The sequence below is a fragment of the Lethenteron reissneri genome, chromosome 34 (genome assembly GCF_015708825.2).
Source record: "Lethenteron reissneri isolate LAM-NWPU_2019-01 chromosome 34, ASM1570882v1, whole genome shotgun sequence".
NCBI lineage: Eukaryota > Metazoa > Chordata > Hyperoartia > Petromyzontiformes > Petromyzontidae > Lethenteron > Lethenteron reissneri.
The window spans coordinates 12,394,779-12,414,978 of NC_083812.1; the positions used below are offsets into that span (position 1 = coordinate 12,394,779).

At 46.9% G+C, this 20,200-nt stretch overlaps 2 protein-coding genes across 4 annotated transcripts in view; one reads left to right on the forward strand and one right to left on the reverse strand.

The window, feature by feature from the left end:
- LOC133350693 (disintegrin and metalloproteinase domain-containing protein 12-like) overlaps nucleotides 1–2,644 on the forward strand; it is a 42,936-nt gene extending 40,292 nt beyond the window's left edge. The window contains exon 20 of the mRNA XM_061565331.1: nucleotides 1,271–2,644. Within this exon, the coding sequence (XP_061421315.1) occupies nucleotides 1,271–1,349 (79 nt within the window). The 3' untranslated portion in view covers nucleotides 1,350–2,644. The remainder of the gene's footprint in view (nucleotides 1–1,270) is intronic.
- THUMPD2 (THUMP domain containing 2) overlaps nucleotides 1–20,200 on the reverse strand; it is a 28,500-nt gene that overhangs the window by 7,847 nt on the left and 453 nt on the right. For 2 of the 3 annotated variants that reach the window (XM_061565362.1, XM_061565359.1), the window contains exons 2-5: nucleotides 13,590–13,734; nucleotides 6,947–7,077; nucleotides 5,718–6,166; nucleotides 471–548 (exon numbers count right to left, since the gene is read on the reverse strand). In XM_061565362.1, coding sequence (XP_061421346.1) covers nucleotides 471–548; nucleotides 5,718–6,166; nucleotides 6,947–7,046 — 627 coding nt within the window. In that variant the 5' untranslated portion in view covers nucleotides 7,047–7,077; nucleotides 13,590–13,734. Of the gene's footprint in view, nucleotides 1–470; nucleotides 549–5,717; nucleotides 6,167–6,946; nucleotides 7,078–7,851; nucleotides 8,110–13,589; nucleotides 13,735–20,200 lie in introns of those variants that run through there. The other variant, XM_061565361.1, reaches the window with a different exon arrangement.

Genomic DNA, 20,200 nt, shown 5'->3' on the forward strand with positions numbered 1-20,200 from the left:
ACAATTACTCCCCAGATGTGATGTGGAATCTTTCACTGTGAGGTTGCCTAAATTGTAGAACTACCCGCAAGACATTTTTGTCGTAAATTTAAATTCCACAGTGCACACAGTCAGCATCCACGATGCTATTTGCCATATGTCCACATGCCGCCTCTCTGCGATGCCAAACCAGAGTTTGATCATAGTGGTATTTTAAGTCTGAAACCAAGAAAAGGGAGTTCAGTGTTTAATATAATGGAGTTTACCAGTGGAATAACAGATCCGTTGGTCGTGTACATCTTTCGTGTACACACGAGTATTTTACTTACAACTGACATTTCCCGTGACTTGAAAGTGTTTTATAGCACCGTACCGAATCCCAGTTAGTCATGTGCTTCTTAAATGCAGCATGCAATGTGTGCATAGTTGTGGATGACATTAAAATAGGAATGCGTTTGTCGTAAATGCTTGTCAACGAGTGTTGAACCTACTTCGAGCTGTGGATGGCGTAGGTCCGTGTTCCACCCATAGGCGTTTGCCAGTGCCTTCCCTACTGCCTTACCCAGGTCCTGAGTGCATAAAAAAAAAGACAACACACACAGTGAACCACAGCCAGGGCACAATGTGTCACCCACCTCGGTGCACACTAGGACATGTGGCCGTGGCAGCCCTAAAGCAGTGGTGGAAATGTCACATTCCTATGCCAGGAGACAGTCTCACCCCACAGAACAAACCGGTGTTGACGTCTCACAAGATGGGGCTCGTTTTATGGACTCTCGAGAGGATGATTGTGCCGAGTTAACTCTCAACCAGGAATTACGCTTTAGATCTTCCCATTGTGAGATGAGGGTGTCACAACAGTGTTCCACAGCTGGATAAACAAAAGTTTGTCTCTTTGCAATGAAACGAACTATTTTCAAACATCAGTTTTAGATTAAATCCATCAGGGTGGTGCTTTGCCAAAGAGTTATAATCAGAAACATTCGCAGTGTTCCCGCAAGTGAACTGGAGTCATCATCAATGCAGCTTAGAAACGCTGACCAGACTATTTGGTATCCAACCTCTGTGAAACGTTCATCATCATCACATCATCAAAAGGTCTGCATTCCGTGCAACGCTTGAATATAAAGTTAGTACATTTAGCAGTCTAGAGGTAATCAATATAGCCTTGTAGTAGCTGGACTTCTGTACATAGACTACGATGCAAAATTACGTTCAGCTTCATAAGTGGTTCAATTGTGTAAAACACTACACCATCAATGCACCCTAACTGCTCCATCTTCTGTTGCAGAATCGCCAGCAGCCCGGCCAATGCATTGGTGAAGATGTGCGGGGCTAAACGCAGCCCAGATGGCCGGGAAGGGAATTAAAAGTGCTCCTCATTGAACAAGGACATTTGTGCGATTCCCTGATGAGAAACACGAAGCTTCCCACTCTCAGTGTGAGCCGAGGCCAATCGGATACCTGTCTAAGGTGCCAACTGTTAAACCGTGAATTTCCATGAAATAACTTTAAATCTGGTCCTTCAGGTGGAGCTTTTACATTTGCATATGCCAGCGGGAATAAACTCCTATTCACGATTTTAAAGAGGGGGGCCCCTGACCTAACACAGATTCCCTTTGTGCTTGTGGTGGAAAGTGTCTGCCAGCTGTAGGGGGTTGGACCCCGCTTGCACTGATGAACCTTCGAGTGGCCTTTTCATTTAGTTCAAATCCGGGTCGTTTTGCTTCGATGCAATCGCCGCCACTTACGAGTCCCAGCACGAAGTGCGCCCCCCCCCCCACTGCCCCCCCCCCCACTGCTCCTGGCAGCTGCCTCCGCAGCCCAGGCCAGGCGCTGCGGCCGTCACTCTGCCCTGGGGGCTGCCACGCCGTCAAGTACAGGTTTCAAGTCGATTTTGTGTCACCAGGTTGGGACATCAACATCAAGAGACCAGGCCGAGTGTCATGAGACCTGGGGAATCAGTCTACCAGTTAGGGGGCCAATGATGGATGTGCATAATTATGAAGTGCCTTGTTTCCATTACATTTAGCGAGGAGGCAATACTGATGACAATGTGATTACTGATTACAAAGTGATTGAAATCTTTAAGATGGCAATCTTGATACTGCAGCAATACCTGCCCTAATGTGCCCACACATTGTGTCTCCATCTCACCAACACGTGATTCTTTGTCTGTCCGGCTTCATTTTAACATCCATTTACTTGATAATGTGTATTGTCATTAACCAAATTGCTGCCCACTTGAAACACAAGCATGTAGAATTCTAATTTGATGATGTGATATTTGAGTGCCTTTAACATCTTTGACTCATATTTTGTGGTTTCAACTGGGGACCAAAGAGATCATCAGGGCTCAATAGATGGCACAGGGCGCACCGGTGAGCGTTAGCAGGGATGGGGAACGTTAGAGGAAGCCTTTGACTGTCCGCAGCCGCCCCAGGTGAACAAAGGTAACAAGGGAGAGAAGCTATGCACTCAAATGATTTGGGTTCATGTGTACACCAAGTTTGTATGTATGTTGAACTTCTTTCGCACCGTACATAACCAACAGTGCTAATCTGTTTGAGTCAAACTTCATGATTGTTATTTATGTATCTTGTGCAATATATTGTGTACGTGACTTTTTGCGACAGAAGCCAAATAAAACCACAAATAAGTGTGACCTGCATGGTGCATTAACTCGACCGTATTTCACAATGCGATATTGTTGGCATTAAAATGACAAACAAAACACAAACGCATAAAGACATTAAAGCAGATACGCATACATCTTTCATGGTATTCACATGGAAAATATCTGTGGTAGGTAGAGTGTAATAAGGATCACACGGATCTTTCAATAACACTGGCCTGGACTGTTGCAGCTGTTTTAGACTAATTTCAGGGTGCTGATTCCAAATCTGAACTCAGATTTGCTCCATCACATCTCATTTTTTGTTATCGGATTACCTCATTTTCATTGATTTTACCCGAAATTAACTCTGTCACTTATGATTGCAAGTTGTTGCGAGTCAGTGACTGCTTTAGTGTTAAAATATGGTGCTGTAATTTTAGGATAGTGTGTTTATAATATCATTTTATGTAGATATCCACATTTATTTAATATTTTTCTTCTGCAGTTTTTATTGACAATGCAATATTTGATATCTCAAAAACCTGACGTGATAGACAAAAACTGATGCCAGATTTGGAATCAGCACCCCAAAATTACATTAAAACCGTTGGAATACCTTATGCCAGAAAAAGTGTGTTGACCAGTGTAATCACATCTCACATCTAATTTACAGAAACGAAAATCGAATTGATTGGGCTGGGCTTGTACTGTGCCAGAGCTGTCGAGCTGTCCCCAATCCTCGTGTTCTCTCAATGCAAGAGCGGTCATCTGAATGGCATGTCCCGTGACATCACAACCAGGCCAGTTGGTGGCTGCTGTATTGGAAGCAACCCCAGAAGAGGGCGAACATCACTGGCCAGTGAAATGGAGCCAGTAGGCCCCCTGGTCACTGTCTCACTCGTTCACTAAACCACATGTAACCCACACGCGACTTCTTGTTGTCAACAACCACCACTGCATCCTCACGGCCATCGTCAATGTGTGCCTTTGGCATGGCAGCGTCCCAGTCAAGATCATGTTACTCGAAGGGCATCCAAACCTCCCTCCCAGGCCTGCTGCGATAGTATATCTCAGCACTCACCATTAGGTCCTCCCCTTCGTGAGCAATCGCTGGGCACCCACAGAACCCATCTCAAAAACAGACCTCCTCCACCGTGCACACTGCATCACATCCTCCTCTTCCCAAGCACTGCCTCCATGTGACTCAGTGCTATCGATCCACACACTAACCCCCCGTTTTCACTTCCACCTACAATCCAGCGCCAAACACTTCCTTTAATAATAATGATTTGTTTTTGATAGAGCGCCCTCTACACGTCTGAGAACACCCCCCGTGGCAGGTGACTCGGCACCTGGCCTGCAAGGGGGCATTAGTCTGCTCCTGGATATGAACCTTATGGCGGGACCCCGAGGTCCCATAAGCCCCCGGTTCTCGCATAAACTGCGTTGCGACATCATTTTATGTCTGTTGAAGGCGAACGATACGGCAATCCATTCCTCTCTACGAGCTCTGCACGATGCGCTAATCAAAGTTTCGCTTGTTCAGCTCTTCTGCGCATTCGTCCTCGCTGCTGCGCTTGGACGACACGACAACAGAATGATCCGCGCCAAGTGGGTCGCGACGTTTATGTGCGCGGTGGGACGGAGTCGCCAAAATAAATTTATTATTTACAATTTTGCCTTCCGTTAATTCGGGACCCCGGGGTCCCGCCATAAGGTTCATATGATTCACTCTCTAACTATCCGACCTTTTCGGTAACAGAGATATTACTTACTCAAGCCCCAAACGGCTGACTTTCCACCCTCTTCTTTTCCAATGTGGTTGAAGAATTCGATCAATTCCCAACCCGCTCGGTGCATCTCCGCACCTCATGCTCACGATCTCTTACGTTCCGCGCGTTTCTACCACTCTCAACTCTCTCACGCATCCGCCACATCGCCCCTGTAAGTAACGCTTGCGAGAATACCGTGAGAGAGGCACCCCGAACCCACGTTGCAACTTTTGTGAAGCTCGACTCTACGTTTCGGGATTCAGCAATGCCGTACATCTCTAACAGCATCCCCATGGGAGAGGCATTCTGACAGCAATGCAACGGGTGCATTCCACAGCGATTGTGCCCCAGTTCAAGATGCACATGTTGTGATGGAGTTCTGGCCTCCCTCCCTTCCTCCCAACTGCGGAATGCTGTGATTTTGCGTGCGGTTTCTCAGCAATTGGTTTTTGCATCTTACAATTTCTGAACACAGGGCCACACCCCCTAAAATCTCAAGCGGCCAGCAGCAAACAGCACTGTTAACATTTACAAGGTTGTGATAAAGCTTGGTAAAAAGAGACTATGGGAGGGAAGAAGTAGAATTAGAAGTATTGTGACCCGTAGTGTGACGGAGTGGGTGAGTCAGTGAGTGTTGTATTGTCCCACAGCGTGGTGGTTGAACGCTGTGTCGATGAGATGAAACAGCGAGTCTGGCAGACCGAGTTCCTGAGCCTGTGCGGAGTTCACAGAAACAGTAAGTAGAATAGTAGCAAGACAAGAATGATAAGGAGGCGACTGACCACTTTTGAGTGAAGTTCATGGGAAAAGTAACCATGGTAGTAGCGATTTAAAAGTGATAAAGATGCAACTGACCATCGATGAGCGAGTGACTGGAGTGATTCAGTGAGTGTTGGATCACCAATCACCCTGACTGCTGCTTTACTCCGAATTATACCAGTACAGGTTGGAACTAGGTGCTCCACACCCCAGATCTGTGGTGAGATTAAGCAGTCTCAGTTATGTCCTAGTTGCACTACAGCTCTAGGCACCCAGGCCCACACTAGATTGCAAACTGCACGATGGCCCAAACTTCCTGTAAAAAATATTTTGCCAAAATGGATTTATGATGGCTCAAAGCACTGTAAAAAATAATCAGCGTATCACGCTGCGCTCTCATCAGTGTATATAAATGTAATGAATTGCAGATTATCATGTGGAAAACCCTTTTAACATTTTTGGTCACTTTTAAAGCAAATTTCCACTGATACATACTGTGTCCCACAACACAAGAAGCTGTCACAGTATATGAATCGCACGTTTTAATGTTTTAACATTAATATGAACTCGTTTTAAACCGATGGACCTACCTGAGAGTTGTAATGTTGACTGTTGTTCCCACTACATCGGAAAGACACTCGGAAGCTTTCAACATCGGTTGGCGCGCAGATGCGATGGTGCATCATCTCAGAGGTCCCAGGCTGCGCCTCAAACGCAGATTCACCTCCTATTTCCGCAGGCCTCCGTGCGTCACACCTGTCTGTCTCTCGCTCAGCGTTCTCCAAATCGATCTCCTTAGCCACACGATCGGGCACAGGCTCCATCCTTGTCGGTACAACTTGCGGATCGAGCATTGGTGATGTCCTTTCCTTCTTGCAGCAAGAAGCCGTTTCACCTTGAGCACGCCTCTTTCTGTGGGATACGCGCTCACCGTGAGGGCCTCGTTGCACAGCCTGCAGGCCCTTCCACAGCGTCACAGCGTCGCCCCACGACGCGAGGTCCGACGTCACTCGCTTGGAGATCATCCTCAACCCAGCGCCTGCAAATAAAGAACGGGGTTCAACGTACGTACAGGAAACGCACACATTTTTTTTACCGGAGAACTAAAATCACTTGATTACGAAAACCGCCTTATTTAAATTTCAAACACAGCTCAAGAGGCTTTATTGGCAGTGGTGCATTCGCAAAGACTTAATGAGCCTCCCAATATTAATTGGTCCGAATGAGTTATCACGTAAGTACAAATAGAGATGTGAATTGAAGGAATGGGAAGCTCAGTCAATGGTGGTAGAAGACACTTGGATTTCTATGCACTCTGCCAAGTGCTTGTAATTGCCAACACACTTTATAATAACCTCACTTGCAATTGCGTTTGACTAGTGTATCTTTCGCAGTTTTCAACTCACCCTATGTCTGTTTTATGTTTTTTTACTTATACCGTACTGTGATCAGTGCAAAAATTATGTTCCCAAGTAGACTTATGCTGCAGGGATGTTTTTAATTAACATTGATTTATATTTGTGCAATATTATTTTGGATTTTTCAGTCGAGTTATTTTTTGCTTTGATTTTCAATAGCTTCATTGCTGTACTTTCTTTATAATTAGTTTTTTTCTCGTCATTTTGTTGATGCAGGTCACTCTTGCATGTGCACGCAAAACAACGTATGCTTTGATTTGTTACTGTGGCAATTGCCACTTAACGTGAAACGTTACAACAGAGAACATGCACACATTAATGGACGAGAGGACAATTTGCAATCCATGAAAAACAGTGGAAGGGAAGAAAACTTAATAAAAATATGAAAGTGTATTCATTACCTTTGTTCCGTGGCAAAGTGACCGATGGGATTTTCTTTACGAGCACAAAGAGACGCTCCACAGACTTCAGCTCCAATAATTTTTCATCTCCCTTCGCCATGAAAAACACTTTACCAGTCTGAAGTTTCTACCTAAACAAGATAGAAATGTAATTTGAAACAAAACAGAAATAAGTCAAACGCAGCCTTGCTTGACTGGCAGAATAACAAAGTTGGGAAATAACTGAGGTTATTTCTGCCACAATTGAACATGAAATGACAGATAGTGACCGATTACAATATATTTCTAGAATCACAACACAAGCATCATATCACGAGTGCGATAATCAATTATTCTAATTGGTCAGTATATGTTGTAAGTCTAATGTCCTGGTTTCATAACCTGATCTTGCTTGACAGTTTCAAGCGAAACATCGTGTCTACTTGCACATTTTGGTTGTGATAATTATTCTTTAACTTACCCGTGAGATACAAAAAAATGGCCTGCTGGTACACATGATAATTTATTTTGGCAACGTCGACTGGGGGAGGGTTAAATGACAAATATTTGGCCAGATAAATCTGGTGCCAAACCCAAAATATCTATTATCATCATATTGGCTGCGATAATCTGCATGTAAGTATTCGACAAACAACCTTGTGGCCTAACAGTTTGCTGGAAGCTATCCGCCTGCATTACTTATGCCCTAACACTGACCTAATCCTGCCCACTCTTAATCATTCTGCAGCATGACCAGTGGTGGAATGGGCAACTTTCTGTATGGAATCAGCCAAAGATGAATTATGAAATGCGGAAGGGCTCTCATGTTACTTGGAAAGGGCCGTCATTCTGCCAAAAAGTGGTACAATTGTAATGAGCGACTTCTGCGATGTCGTGTAGAGGGTACTCTTCTTTATTCCACGTACGGGCACAACACAGGCCAACGTTATCAGCTTCCTCTCCAAATACACACTTAGATATTAACGTTCTGCAGACTACACACACGGGTTGATCACACGGCGGTTCCGCCCGTCCGCTCCCGGTCTCGCCGCTGGCTGACGGCGTGCCGGGAAGGGCGGTGGAACTCCGCAGGAGATCCGCCACGTGGCCAAACAACGGAGAGAGATGACGGCGAGCAGCGGCAGTCCGGACCCAAGACTCCCCACACCGACCCCGAGTCCTCCTCCGCCTCCGCTTATATAGCCGCAGGTGCAGCTAGGCTCCGCCTCCAGCCACGCCCTCTCGTGGAACTTTCTAGCCGGTTCTCGGAGTTTCTCGGCCGGCCCTGCCCTTCTTCACCTTTGGCCTAGATACATCTCCCTTTGGGGATTGGATGTTTATAACGGTGCCTGTACCCGTGCTTCCATTTTCCAACCAGTAGATGTCACTATCTCATTACAGAATGACTACCAACATATCGACACAAAACAGGCCCGAGACGTGGGACACCCCTCTATAAGCAGAAAAGCTCGACCAACTTTACTAATCGTCAAGATGTTTACTGTACCAATGTACTTCGAGACCAAAGTTTATAATCAGTCGATATCATCTGCCGTGACACATCAAATTGAAAAATGGACGTTCTCAAAAACGGAACAAAATCTGAAAAGCGCATGGAGTATTACATGCTTGGGCAAGGTGCATAGCTAAAAGGAATGATGGCCAGCAGTTGAGACAATGGAATAGCAGCCAAACGATGGAACACACCCAAGAATACGTCCATCGCATAGATGGAGTGATGAGATCAGCCGGTGTGTGGGAGCTAAATGGCTTGTTGCAACGTGAGAAGTTAAGCAATGGTGGTAGCTTAAGAAGGCCTTCATCCTGCAGACATTGTTGACCGATCGTGAGCAGGTTGAGTGGGAGCACCGATACTGCCGTTAAATTCTTTTGTGCAGCTGCCTGCACACGATTGCTCAAACAGCAGCTGGGGAAATCACCGTTTCCTTCCCAAACGATCCTCATTCTCAAGCGTTTCACACGCGTGACGAACAACCGTGCGTCACGCGCCCCGACACCTTTCTCCTTGTGTTACTTCAGAGCTTAGGGACCATTTATAACTTGTGATAGGCCACACGTGGCGATTGAGCATGCCTGCGAGAGACGAGAGGAATTGAACTTGTAACTTTACGATGAGAATCTGATGTTTTAAATGTAATTTGTTGTCGACCATATTTGTTTTTTTTTATTATACCTCAATTTAATATTAAAACAGCTACACCTTGTATGACCGATATTAATGTATGCAAAACTGTGAAAACCTGTAAGCAAAAGACAATACTTCATTATCACATTGCATTTTCAATAAAGAAATAATTTCTACATTAATGGTTACCATAATACTGCAACAGATCTAATGCATCCGAGAGGATATCCAATGTTGAGATGGAGTAATTAAATCAGCTCATGTGTAGGTGCTAGGTGGAATATTACATCGTCGTCAGAGATAGCGGGAGCTTTGGGGAGGTTTTAATCCAGCAGTGGATTGACCATGGCTGCAAATAAATTATTCAACTACTTATCACAAAACAAAGGCGCGCACACACACAGGTGCAGAAAAATACATGCGGAGACACACACACACACTTATGTATATAAACACCAGCATAAATTAGCTCTACTGCTCACAATGTACAGTTGTCAATCACTGCTGCATGAAGGCCTCGACATGCCGTCTTGGATATGGGGGTTGTTTTTATCATAATTCACCACACCGATTAGTTCGGTTGGTGACAGGAGGGCCAAAGACCGGTTCAGATATCACTCGTCGCTGACGTTAGCTACGACCAGAAATCACGTGCGGTGTTAACCCCTGTGCCACCGCTGCTCCCCGCTCCACCTTAGGCTGCTCACGAGGTGTTGATGATTTCAAACGGAGCTTCTTTCTCACTACATATAACGCACACAGGTCATCACAGGGATTCTACTGGGAAATTCAGGGGGTGCCTGTGTGACCCCCCACCTCCGGCACAATCATCCTTCACCACACACCGCCAAATGAAGGCCAAATGAAGGCACGGACGGCACAGCAGTTCAAATCCGTTCTTGTGATCACATCAGCCGCTCTTTCATCTCAACGCTTCCCGGAGCAGCCCGTGTAATAAATCAACAGAGTGGAATGAGCCACATGATTTATTTAAAAGTTTGCCTTAAGCCACTTCCTGCTCCCACACTGATCCAGCCTAAGCGATATCAAATATCTCTCTTTTATATAAGAGGGTGAAATACTCTCTTTAGTCTATAAAAGCAGCCACATATGTATTGAATGTCATGGTTTAATAGGAATTGTACCAAGGTCATTAAGAGAAGCACAAATGCTTTCCATATATTTCAATAAATCCATAAAATTCTATGTTAATATCAACATTTACATCCAATGTGAGAGAGAATGTCTTCCAATACAAGCTGATATCTACATTTTATATTGTGATTGCATTTTGGACTTCTGATATGAAATATTATTCAACAATTCATGGCAAACAACTCTGTCCTTACACTTGCCTCAATGTTTGCAGGTAAATTTACTTTGAATTATGGTGGAACATTTAGTGTTGGTATCGGTTTGCATAAAACACAACAGCATCCATTTTATTTTCCGACAATAAAACCTTATAAATCACAATATCAGGGGGCCCCAATAGCATCCCACAAATGGTTTTAAAGAGTTGCTCGTCTGTCATGTACACACGGCCACATTCGCCACTAATGCGATTGGTGAAAACAGAGCTGTTGCTATTGATGTTCTTGACTCTATGGCAAAGTGGTTTATTGCCAAATTACGAAAAACTATGGCCTCAACCTACTTCTCTGACTTGGGCGAGGCATTTCATCCCAGGCCATGCCGTGCGTAACGTCATTCGTGCAATGGCACCCGCGCTGTGGCTCTGGGGTTGGTTTCTCAAGGGCTCTCTCTCTCTGGTTTTTATAGATTTGGTTAAAAGCCACAGAACCTCATTTTGTTTCTTTCCCTATTACTAAAACCTTCCATATGATGTATTTTTTTCATATTGTTACAAACCAAAACCTTTAACCTCAACACAATCTGTGAAAGTAGATATTTAATTTAAAAAAAAACATTCTTGGAATTCTGACAAATCAGTTGCATGTAATAAGAAAAAAAACAGAAGATCCCTGGTTTTGATTTTCCACGAAGCTTGTGGTACACCCTAAACCTCATCTGCACAAAACATGGTTGATGCGGATACCTGATACACATATAGAAAATTAAAACTCCAGTAGTGTGCGACTGTGGGTCATCCAGAACAGACCGTACATCATATAACGATGCAATGCTCAATCCACAAATATGAAGAAGACATCACAGCGATACACTCCGCTGTTCCTGACGCCGTTATTATCTGGCTTGACCACCTGAATGTGAGAATGTAGTTGCTGCTCTGCATCTACATCAGCCAAATGAAAGAAAATAAGCAAAAACCCAACATGCCAGCGAGGCTTAGTGAGCACAGAATCGATATTTGCCTATAATGGAAACCAGCATCTCTAGAAAACGCTGTTTAAATACAGTGTCTATTGCTGTGCTGCAAGGATCTTGAAATTAATAAATACTCCTTCCCACAACAAACATCCTAAGCTGCAATATTATTGCCAGGCGTTGACGATACTTAACTAAACTTGGTATATTTGTAAATCGTTTTTGCATGGTGTATTGTTAAAAGTTTTAGAAATCAATATAAATAAGTCAATCAGCAGGAAAGCTAATACAATTTTGCATCTAGACGGATTTTCCATATGATATACTTGTAAGTGCACTAGCGGAGCCAGTGGGGGTGGTGGAGTGGCACGTGCCCCCCCAATGATCCGATCGAAATCCCTAATTTGGATCGGATCATTGGGGTATATTAGTAACTAGCAGGAAGTACCCAGCGTTGCGCGGGTCAAATTTATATATTTCAAACGTACTCTGAAAAATCTAACAGCAGTGCATACTGACTGTGGTGGTACCTGCTATGATTACAGCAGTGCATACCGACTGTGGTGGTACCTGCTATAACTACAGTAGTACATGCTGACTCTATAGCAGTATTTATCGACTCTATAGCACAAAGTACTCACATGACAGAGTGGCGTGGTGAGGCCTAGTCCCGTGCAGAGCCTCCGGCCTCACCTAAATTGTCCAGCCGGCCGAGGTGGCGCCTTGGCAGGCTGGGGCTGGGCTGCTACCCCTGACCCCCCCCCCCCCAGCCACGATCTCCCCGGCCGCTCTGCAGTAATATCTCGGCCTATAGTGGTAGCATCTACTGACTGTATAGTAGTAATCTAGATTTGAAGAGTTTTAATCTAATAGTTAAATAGTAGTAGCTGCACGCATCGGGGTGGGGGGGGGACATCACACAGTGAAGAATTTACCTGAGCGTTTAGTGTATTTTTATAAGTATTTTTAACGCCAAAGAAAATGTCCCCTACACTCCCACTGAAGGCGTGCGACTTGGCAAGGGCCGTCCTCCCCACCAAAGGCGCGTGAGTTGGTATGGCCGCGCACGCGTCATAAATAAATAAATCAATTTGAAACGCCCAGAAATCGCACTAAATCGCTAATTCAACTAATTAAAAGTTGATGGATGTGAAAAAGAAATAGCGCTTGGTCACGGCGGGGCTTACGGCATGGTACCTGGCTATTTTTATTTTCCGTAAACTCCACTGTTGGAGAGCCAAATCATTCGCAAGCGCGTAAACACACACAAACCCACACACAAACCCACAGACAAATTTTTTTTTTATATAGAAAGAAGATAGAAGATATCTAAATAATGTCCTGCTCCAATGAGCAGTGGTGGATATTATATATTCACTAGCCTTTTGCCCGTCCAAGGACGGGTGTATTGCATTAAATCTGAAACTTGCAAGCGAAAAGCAGACTGCGACGTGATATTCATTGCATCCATTCGTGTGCAATTTGTAAGGCCATGGTGACACAAGACTTATTTCATTTAAAGGTTATAATCCCTTGTTCATCATGATGTCCTTTTTACGTCTATGTCTCAACAGCGTTACGGAGATAGCGTGACGTGAGGGTTCTGCCTTTGTAGTGAGGGTTATAAATTGACGCTGAGGAGGGGGGAGGAGGCGCCTCGCCACCCCATGTGAAGTGACGTCACCCGCTCATGATTATTGAGGGGGGGTTGGCCTCATGTGGAGTGACGTCACGCGCGACACACACAGACATTCTTGGCTCATTATAGTAGTAAATATGGTGGGGGGGGGGGGGGTCTAACCGTAGAGCAACCACTGCCGACTTCCCAAGAAGTGGTATTCTATTTTATTGAACCCCCACCCAGGATTTGAACTCGCAACCTTCCAATTGCGAACTGCTCACTCTACCACTGAGCCTCTTGGTTGGTTAATGACGGACACAGAGTACGCCAGTGTGTATCCTGGATTTTGAATCTAGACCCAAGTTTGTTTGGTTTTTCTCGTCATCCTAAATTTAGTTTTCTGCTTCACATCTCGGTGCAAACGGACAAGGTGGATTTGTAGACGCAGCCTATAAGCCACGTCTGGGCCTCATGAGCCAAGAATGAGATCAATAAAGTGGCGACTAAATGTGGAGACCAACAGTGGTGCAGACTGAACCCGGGGCAGAGACTCAGAGGAGGGGGGGTTGTGAGGGCAGGGAATGTGGGACAGGGATCAGGAGGCTTGCCTGCGTGGCCCCAAGTCGCTGCATCGATCTCCGCGGCAGCCAGGGCCTCCAGGCCGCGCCCCACCGTGCACATGAAGGAGCCGAGCCGACACGGGGAGGCCTCGCTGGTCATGGTTTTCTCCACACCGGACATGGGCGCCAGGTCCTGGAACGAATACATTATAAAATTGCACTCATTACATAACAAAGTGCTTGCCACAAATGAACCACAATACCTTGCTGATCTCATCAAGGAGCATAATGCATCGCGCAAACTCCGGTCATCCTTGCAGCAGCAGCAGCTTTTGGCTGGCTATCGAATCAAAGATGGTCACCATATTGGGCGCTTTCAGATGTGCTTCTGCGGCCGTCTGGAACGCTCTCCCTTCTGATATTAGGAAGCCACTTGAGCTGTGCACGTTTAAATAATCTAGATTAAAAACTCATTTACTTAGCCAACCGATTAGCACGGTTGGCTACGTACAATGTGAAAGAGGTTCAACACACATGCATACCTGTCAACCCATATGCTTTAGCCGTATTCTTGTACAGGGGAATTAAGTATTTTGATCCATTCGGCATACAGCCGTTTCAATATGGAATTTGTAGGATGAACGTTGAGATTTATAAGGGTACAAGGTGACCAATAAGGTCTGAATTGGTCTGTAATAAGGTAGGCAATGATAAGGGGTTGACAGGTATATGCGTACGTACAAGTCAGGTCTGAGATCAAAAGACAAACAATAGCGAAAGGATGGTGGCTCCATGGCCAGTGGACACGCGACTCCTGCACCAACTCAACGGATCCCCTAGCATGGCAATGCCCTGGTTCCAGTTGATGCAAGTGTAATGACCGAAAATAACAAACACTCACCCCAAGCCAATGTGCAAGCATAACGTCTTCTTGGTTCTTTCAGTAAAGTCACGTAGAAGGGAAATAATAAAATAATAAAAATAAAACATAATAAATAATTCTTACGACGTTTCGGCCACAACGTCGTGAGAATTATTTTATTATGTTTTCTTTTTATTATTTTAGTATTTCCCTTCTACGTGACTTTACCGAAAGAACAAGAAGATGAATCCCTGCAGTCACTAAAGCTTTAAATCGAAATGCAAGCATAACGGCTATTCAAAAATAGGCCAAAGTCTCCGATTGGCAGAAAGCGGCTTCCACAGCGATTGGTGAGGAGACAGTCTATTGAAGTGATTGGAAGAAAAAGTTTGGGGCCATCCATTTAGTACGTACACATGGAGGGGGAGGGAGGGGTTAACCCAAATGCGTACGCTTGCGTATGGGGGTCTACTGACAATGTACGTACACATAGGAAACGGGGGGGGGGGGGGTGTGAAGGCTCGATAATAATTTGTCTACATTGGCCTCCAAATGAGTTAGATAGTCCGGCGGTGGACTTACTGTTTGTTTAACACGTTAATATTATTCATCCTTGATCGTTTCTGCGTGGATTACATATCGGCCGGGGGGGGGGGGGGTGCGTCAAGCGTTTGTACGCAGGTGGGAGGGGTCAAGTTGACAGATTTTTGCGTACGTACTAAATGGATGCCCCCTTTGAACGTAAATAGTGAAAGCCAGAGGCGACGGTTGGAAGAGGACTGAGATTGGCTGGGGGAGAAAACATTGAGAGATATAAAAGGGCAGAGCACAATGGGAGGGGATGTCCGAGGGAAGACACGACCTTCAAGACCAAGCATGAAGCCCGGACCTCGTTTTGTTACGGTGTTCTAATAAGAGAGGCTCCTTGTAGTTCGTCGTTCGAGTCATTTCACAAGCGTGGAATACAAAATCTGCTTTGCAGGACCAAAACGACAGCGGCCAAGTAACCAACAGCACAATCAAAGTTGTGATACGCGAGTTCACATTTATTTAAAAGAGCAAGGTCATTATAAGAGCTTTGGGAGATACGATGGGAGGAAACACCATAATTGGTGCAGAACCGTATAAAGCCACATACACTCTATGCGGCTGGCATAGTGTCTGAATCTGGATTCCACGATTACTCTGGATGCGCAAGGGTAACGATGCATGCATGAAATCGCAAATGTACACTTTACATTTATGTAAATTCTAAACAGGTCTGCTAATTTTCCAAAGTTTCACCTCTTATGTCCAGTTAGCCATCTGATCAACGAGTGCTCTTTTTCATAGCGTGCTGTTCAAGTTAACGAGGCTGGAATTCAAGAGATCAGAAAAACTAATAAAATGAAGCCAATAGCACATGGTGAAGGGCTTTGGAAGCGCAGCAGTGGGTATGTAATGCGGTTGTAAACGGCCCTTCTGAGGTGCCGTCAGGGGGGGAGGAGTTAGGTCACGGGGGGGGAGAGGGGTTGAGTATAGAAGGAGGGGAACCGGAAGAGCAGGGGAAGTGACTGGGAGCCAGGAACAGAGGAAGGCCACGTAGGGCGAAGCGGGGTGTGGCGAGATCGCCACGAACACGGGGGAAGCGAGGATCGGCACCGTTGGCCAGCGGTGACCGACCCGAAGCAGCAAGGAGGCTGCAGTCAGCAGCGGGGCTGCACAGAGAGAGTGGGCAGCGGGTCTGCATACAGTGACAGCCAGAGGGTCTGCACATAGGGGTAGCAGCAAGTCTGCAGGGAGGAGGTTACAGTAGATGAAGCAGAGAGTCAGAGGGGTGAGGAAGCTATAATAGCAGTGAATAGCCGGGGGCTACAAATACAGGAGTTATAACAGAGTGCCGTGTGGGTAAAGACGTGAACCTGAATAAAGACACGAAGACAGAAAGAAGTGTTCGAGTCCTTTTATTACACTGGAGTCAGAAGTGAAACGGCATGGCGAAACAACTGAGGAAGAAGAATATCCCATCTCCGGCGTCGGCTTCATCATCGGACGACGACGATCTTCCTCCTGAGGTCGGCTTCACTTCGGCGGAGGGAGAGATCCGTGAGGGCCCGGGTGTGGAGGAGGTTGCCGCTGCGTCCGACCCATCTGCGTTGAAGGACGAAGATTTAAGATGGACCCGGATGGCGGAGCAACTGGCGACCCTAAAAACCGTCATCACGGAGTTGTGTGACCTTGTCACGCCAAGGGCGGCGTTGGTAGGTGATGGTGGTGATCGGCAGGAGCCCGGGTCGTCTTCGATGGCGCCGCCATCGACCACGCGGCGTGAAGACGCCATCTTGGGCGTGGCGCACCACGGAAGGCGGGAAGCCGCCATCTTGGGGCCGCCACGAAGATCGTCCGCCATCTTGGCGACACCGCGTTGCGACGCCTTGCTGAACTTGCCGCCGGAAGAGTCGGTGACGGACGGAAGCAGGCCAAGGAGCCGCAGTCGTCACCTTACAACTGTTAAGGAGTTCTCCATCGGGGGCGATTGGAGTGCGTTCGCTTGTCGATTTTTGGCGGCGGTACGAACGGCAAGGTGGACGGACGCCGAGGCGCTGGAGGTGCTTCCGACTCTCCTTGACGATGAGTCTGTTCGTTTTTTTCGCTCTATAAAAGCTGCGAAGAAGAAAACATTGCGTGGAGTGTTCGACGAAATGGCGGACGCGTACGAGCCACCGGATGACGCCCATCGCCGCTTCGTGCAGCGGCAACGCGCACCGGAGGAGTCGCCTGTAGCGTACAGGGGCGCCGTGCTGGAACTCGCGATGGCCGCTTACCCGGAGACGGAGCCTGACCTGCTGGAACCTCTCATCTTGGGGAAGATGTTGGAGTTATCCCGGGATCTGGGCATTCCTATGCCGGCTTGCGGTCACGAGAAACTCACGTCCCGGACCGCGGCTAAGTGTTTGGACGCCCAGTTCAATCTCCGCCGCTGGAAACAAGTCACGGCGTGGACGGGCGGTCCTGTCGTCGATGGGGGGGCCGTAGGGTGGGACCCTACAAAGGCCGTGTACGTGCCGGATGCGACCGGCCCAAAGGAGCTGTCGGCCGCCTCCACTCCGTGGCCGGCTCGAAGCGAGCCGGGGCCGCGGGCTCCGCCGCCGGCGCGGCCACGTCGGGACGGGGTGCCTGCTGCGCGCCGACCCGACGTCGACTGTTTCCGCTGCGGCCGTCGGGGCCACTATGCCAGGGACTGCTGGGCCCGGGTTCCGGGGCCGCCCCAGCAGGAGGCCTCGATCGCGGACGTCCCAAAGAAAGACCCTCCGGCACAGACAAGCCGGCCGTGACAGCGCAGGGAGGAGGACCTTCCGCTTGTGGGACGCCGACCGGAGCCGCAGAACCCACGGGACCTGCAGCTCTTCCTATCCCTCCGCGGACGCGAGTACGGGATGTTTCTGGACGCGAGCGGGACAGTGGCGGGCCTCCAATGGCGACGGAAGAACTTGCGCCCGTCGCCCCTAAAACCCTTCCACGTTCCCGCTCGGCGGGTGGGCCGCCGACCGTCCGGGACGGCCCGGCTACCCGTACTCGCTCGAAATCCCTCACGTTTCGTTAGATTGTGTTGTGTTGTGTTATTGTTATAATGTTCTTCAATGCTTCGTGTCTTTTTGCGTGTTGGCCCTTTACACCCGCATTGCTTTTCAGGTTGCAATTCAGCCGAGGTCGGCTGGATTTTCTTTAGGGGGGAGGGTGATGTAATGCGGTTGTAAACGGCCCTTCTGAGGTGCCGTCAGGGGGGGAGGAGTTAGGTCACGGGGGGGGGAGAGGGGTTGAGTATAGAAGGAGGGGAACCGGAAGAGCAGGGGAAGTGACTGGGAGCCAGGAACAGAGGAAGGCCACGTAGGGCGAAGCGGGGTGTGGCGAGATCGCCACGAACACGGGGGAAGCGAGGATCGGCACCGTTGGCCAGCGGTGACCGACCCGAAGCAGCAAGGAGGCTGCAGTCAGCAGCGGGGCTGCACAGAGAGAGTGGGCAGCGGGTCTGCATACAGTGACAGCCAGAGGGTCTGCACATAGGGGTAGCAGCAAGTCTGCAGGGAGGAGGTTACAGTAGATGAAGCAGAGAGTCAGAGGGGTGAGGAAGCTATAATAGCAGTGAATAGCCGGGGGCTACAAATACAGGAGTTATAACAGAGTGCCGTGTGGGTAAAGACGTGAACCTGAATAAAGACACGAAGACAGAAAGAAGTGTTCGAGTCCTTTTATTACAGGTATATCATGGACGGCGATGATTGATCGTTTTTTATGGATATTGCAAAGACCTAAGCATCCACAACCTCCACAAGTCGGAACGTGTACCGTTGTATTGGCAACCTTAACCACCACAGTACCGTGGTATTTGTTAACCTGGTTAAAAGTCCTTACGTTCAATTTCCTGTGTATACTCCAGAAATGTTCACCTGAAGATAGGTCCACTCTCCCCACCAGAAAAAAAGGGGAGCAAGAAGAATAAGGGAGCCAAACGATCCAAGAAAAAATATATAAAACAGGTTCATATTCGTAATGTTAAAACATAAACATGACTTTTCGATCGCAACACAAGCAATCGTCATCAGGAGAAAAAATTGCAGGAAAGCTGCTGAGGCAGGCTGTTTTAAAGGTTTAAAATGCATGATCGGATCCCACCTGTGAAGAATGTGATCCCTGACATGCAATACCCCGGCGTCTACAAACTAAGCTGTGTCTGCGGCAGTAGTTGCATTGGGGAAACTAAGCGACATTTATCGGACCATGTTCGTGAACATAAGGCAGATCTGAAACACGGTAGGACCAATACCTCGGCCGTGGCTGATCATTATATTAATGCAGTGGGCTCACGCGAAATTGATTTCTCTAAGACGAAGGTACTTTGCAATCCCACTGGCTATCAACAAAGATTCGTTCATGAAGCCATCCATATTTATAGACACAAACACAATTTCAACCGAGAAGATGGGTACAAACTGAGCAATCATTGGAAGGACGTTATTAACCAGTTTAAGTCATAACTGAATGTGATGTTTCCATCCTAGCTTCTGATGTTAGTAGTTATAATTGACTCTCTGGTTTCACATTAACAGGCTAAATGTCTCTCGATGTGGCGGTGGCTCTGCGATCTTACATTGACATGCTAATTTATCACTTTAACATCACTAGCCCCGCCCACTTCGCTTATGACCCTTGGGCTACACCCATTTCAAACCTTTAAAACAGCCTGCTTCAGCAGCTTTCACGCTGTTTTTTCTCCTGATGACGACTGCTTGTGTTGCGATCGAAACGTCGTAGTTTTTTTGGTTATTTTCTTTGATCCTCTCTACGTGACTTTACCGAAAGACCCAATAATATGAATTCCTGCAGTCACGAAAGCTTTAATACTCTTAGGTTTTATCGGTGAAGAACAGGGCTGTCAGAAAGACAGCGTCCGAATGAACACCACCAAGCTTGGCAGCGTATATTTAAGCTGGGTTAGAGGAGGAGAGCGCCTTGACAAATAAATGTACATATCAACAGAAGAATTTAGCATATTTATTGAAAATGCAGATATGGGATTAGTCACTACTTGTGGAATGTGTAGGTGGTGGGGAGGTCTCAAATTCATATTATGCTCGTGTATTATGTAGGATTAGCAGTCATAATGGGAGGAAGTAGGATTAATAGTAATAAAGGGAGGGGAATTTTAATAGTAAGGAGCTGCAGCAGCCAAACCACCACGTAAAAAACTAAAATATAAACTACATCCAATATCATCAATATACTCATACTCTCCAATAAGCTGAGCTACTAACAGTAA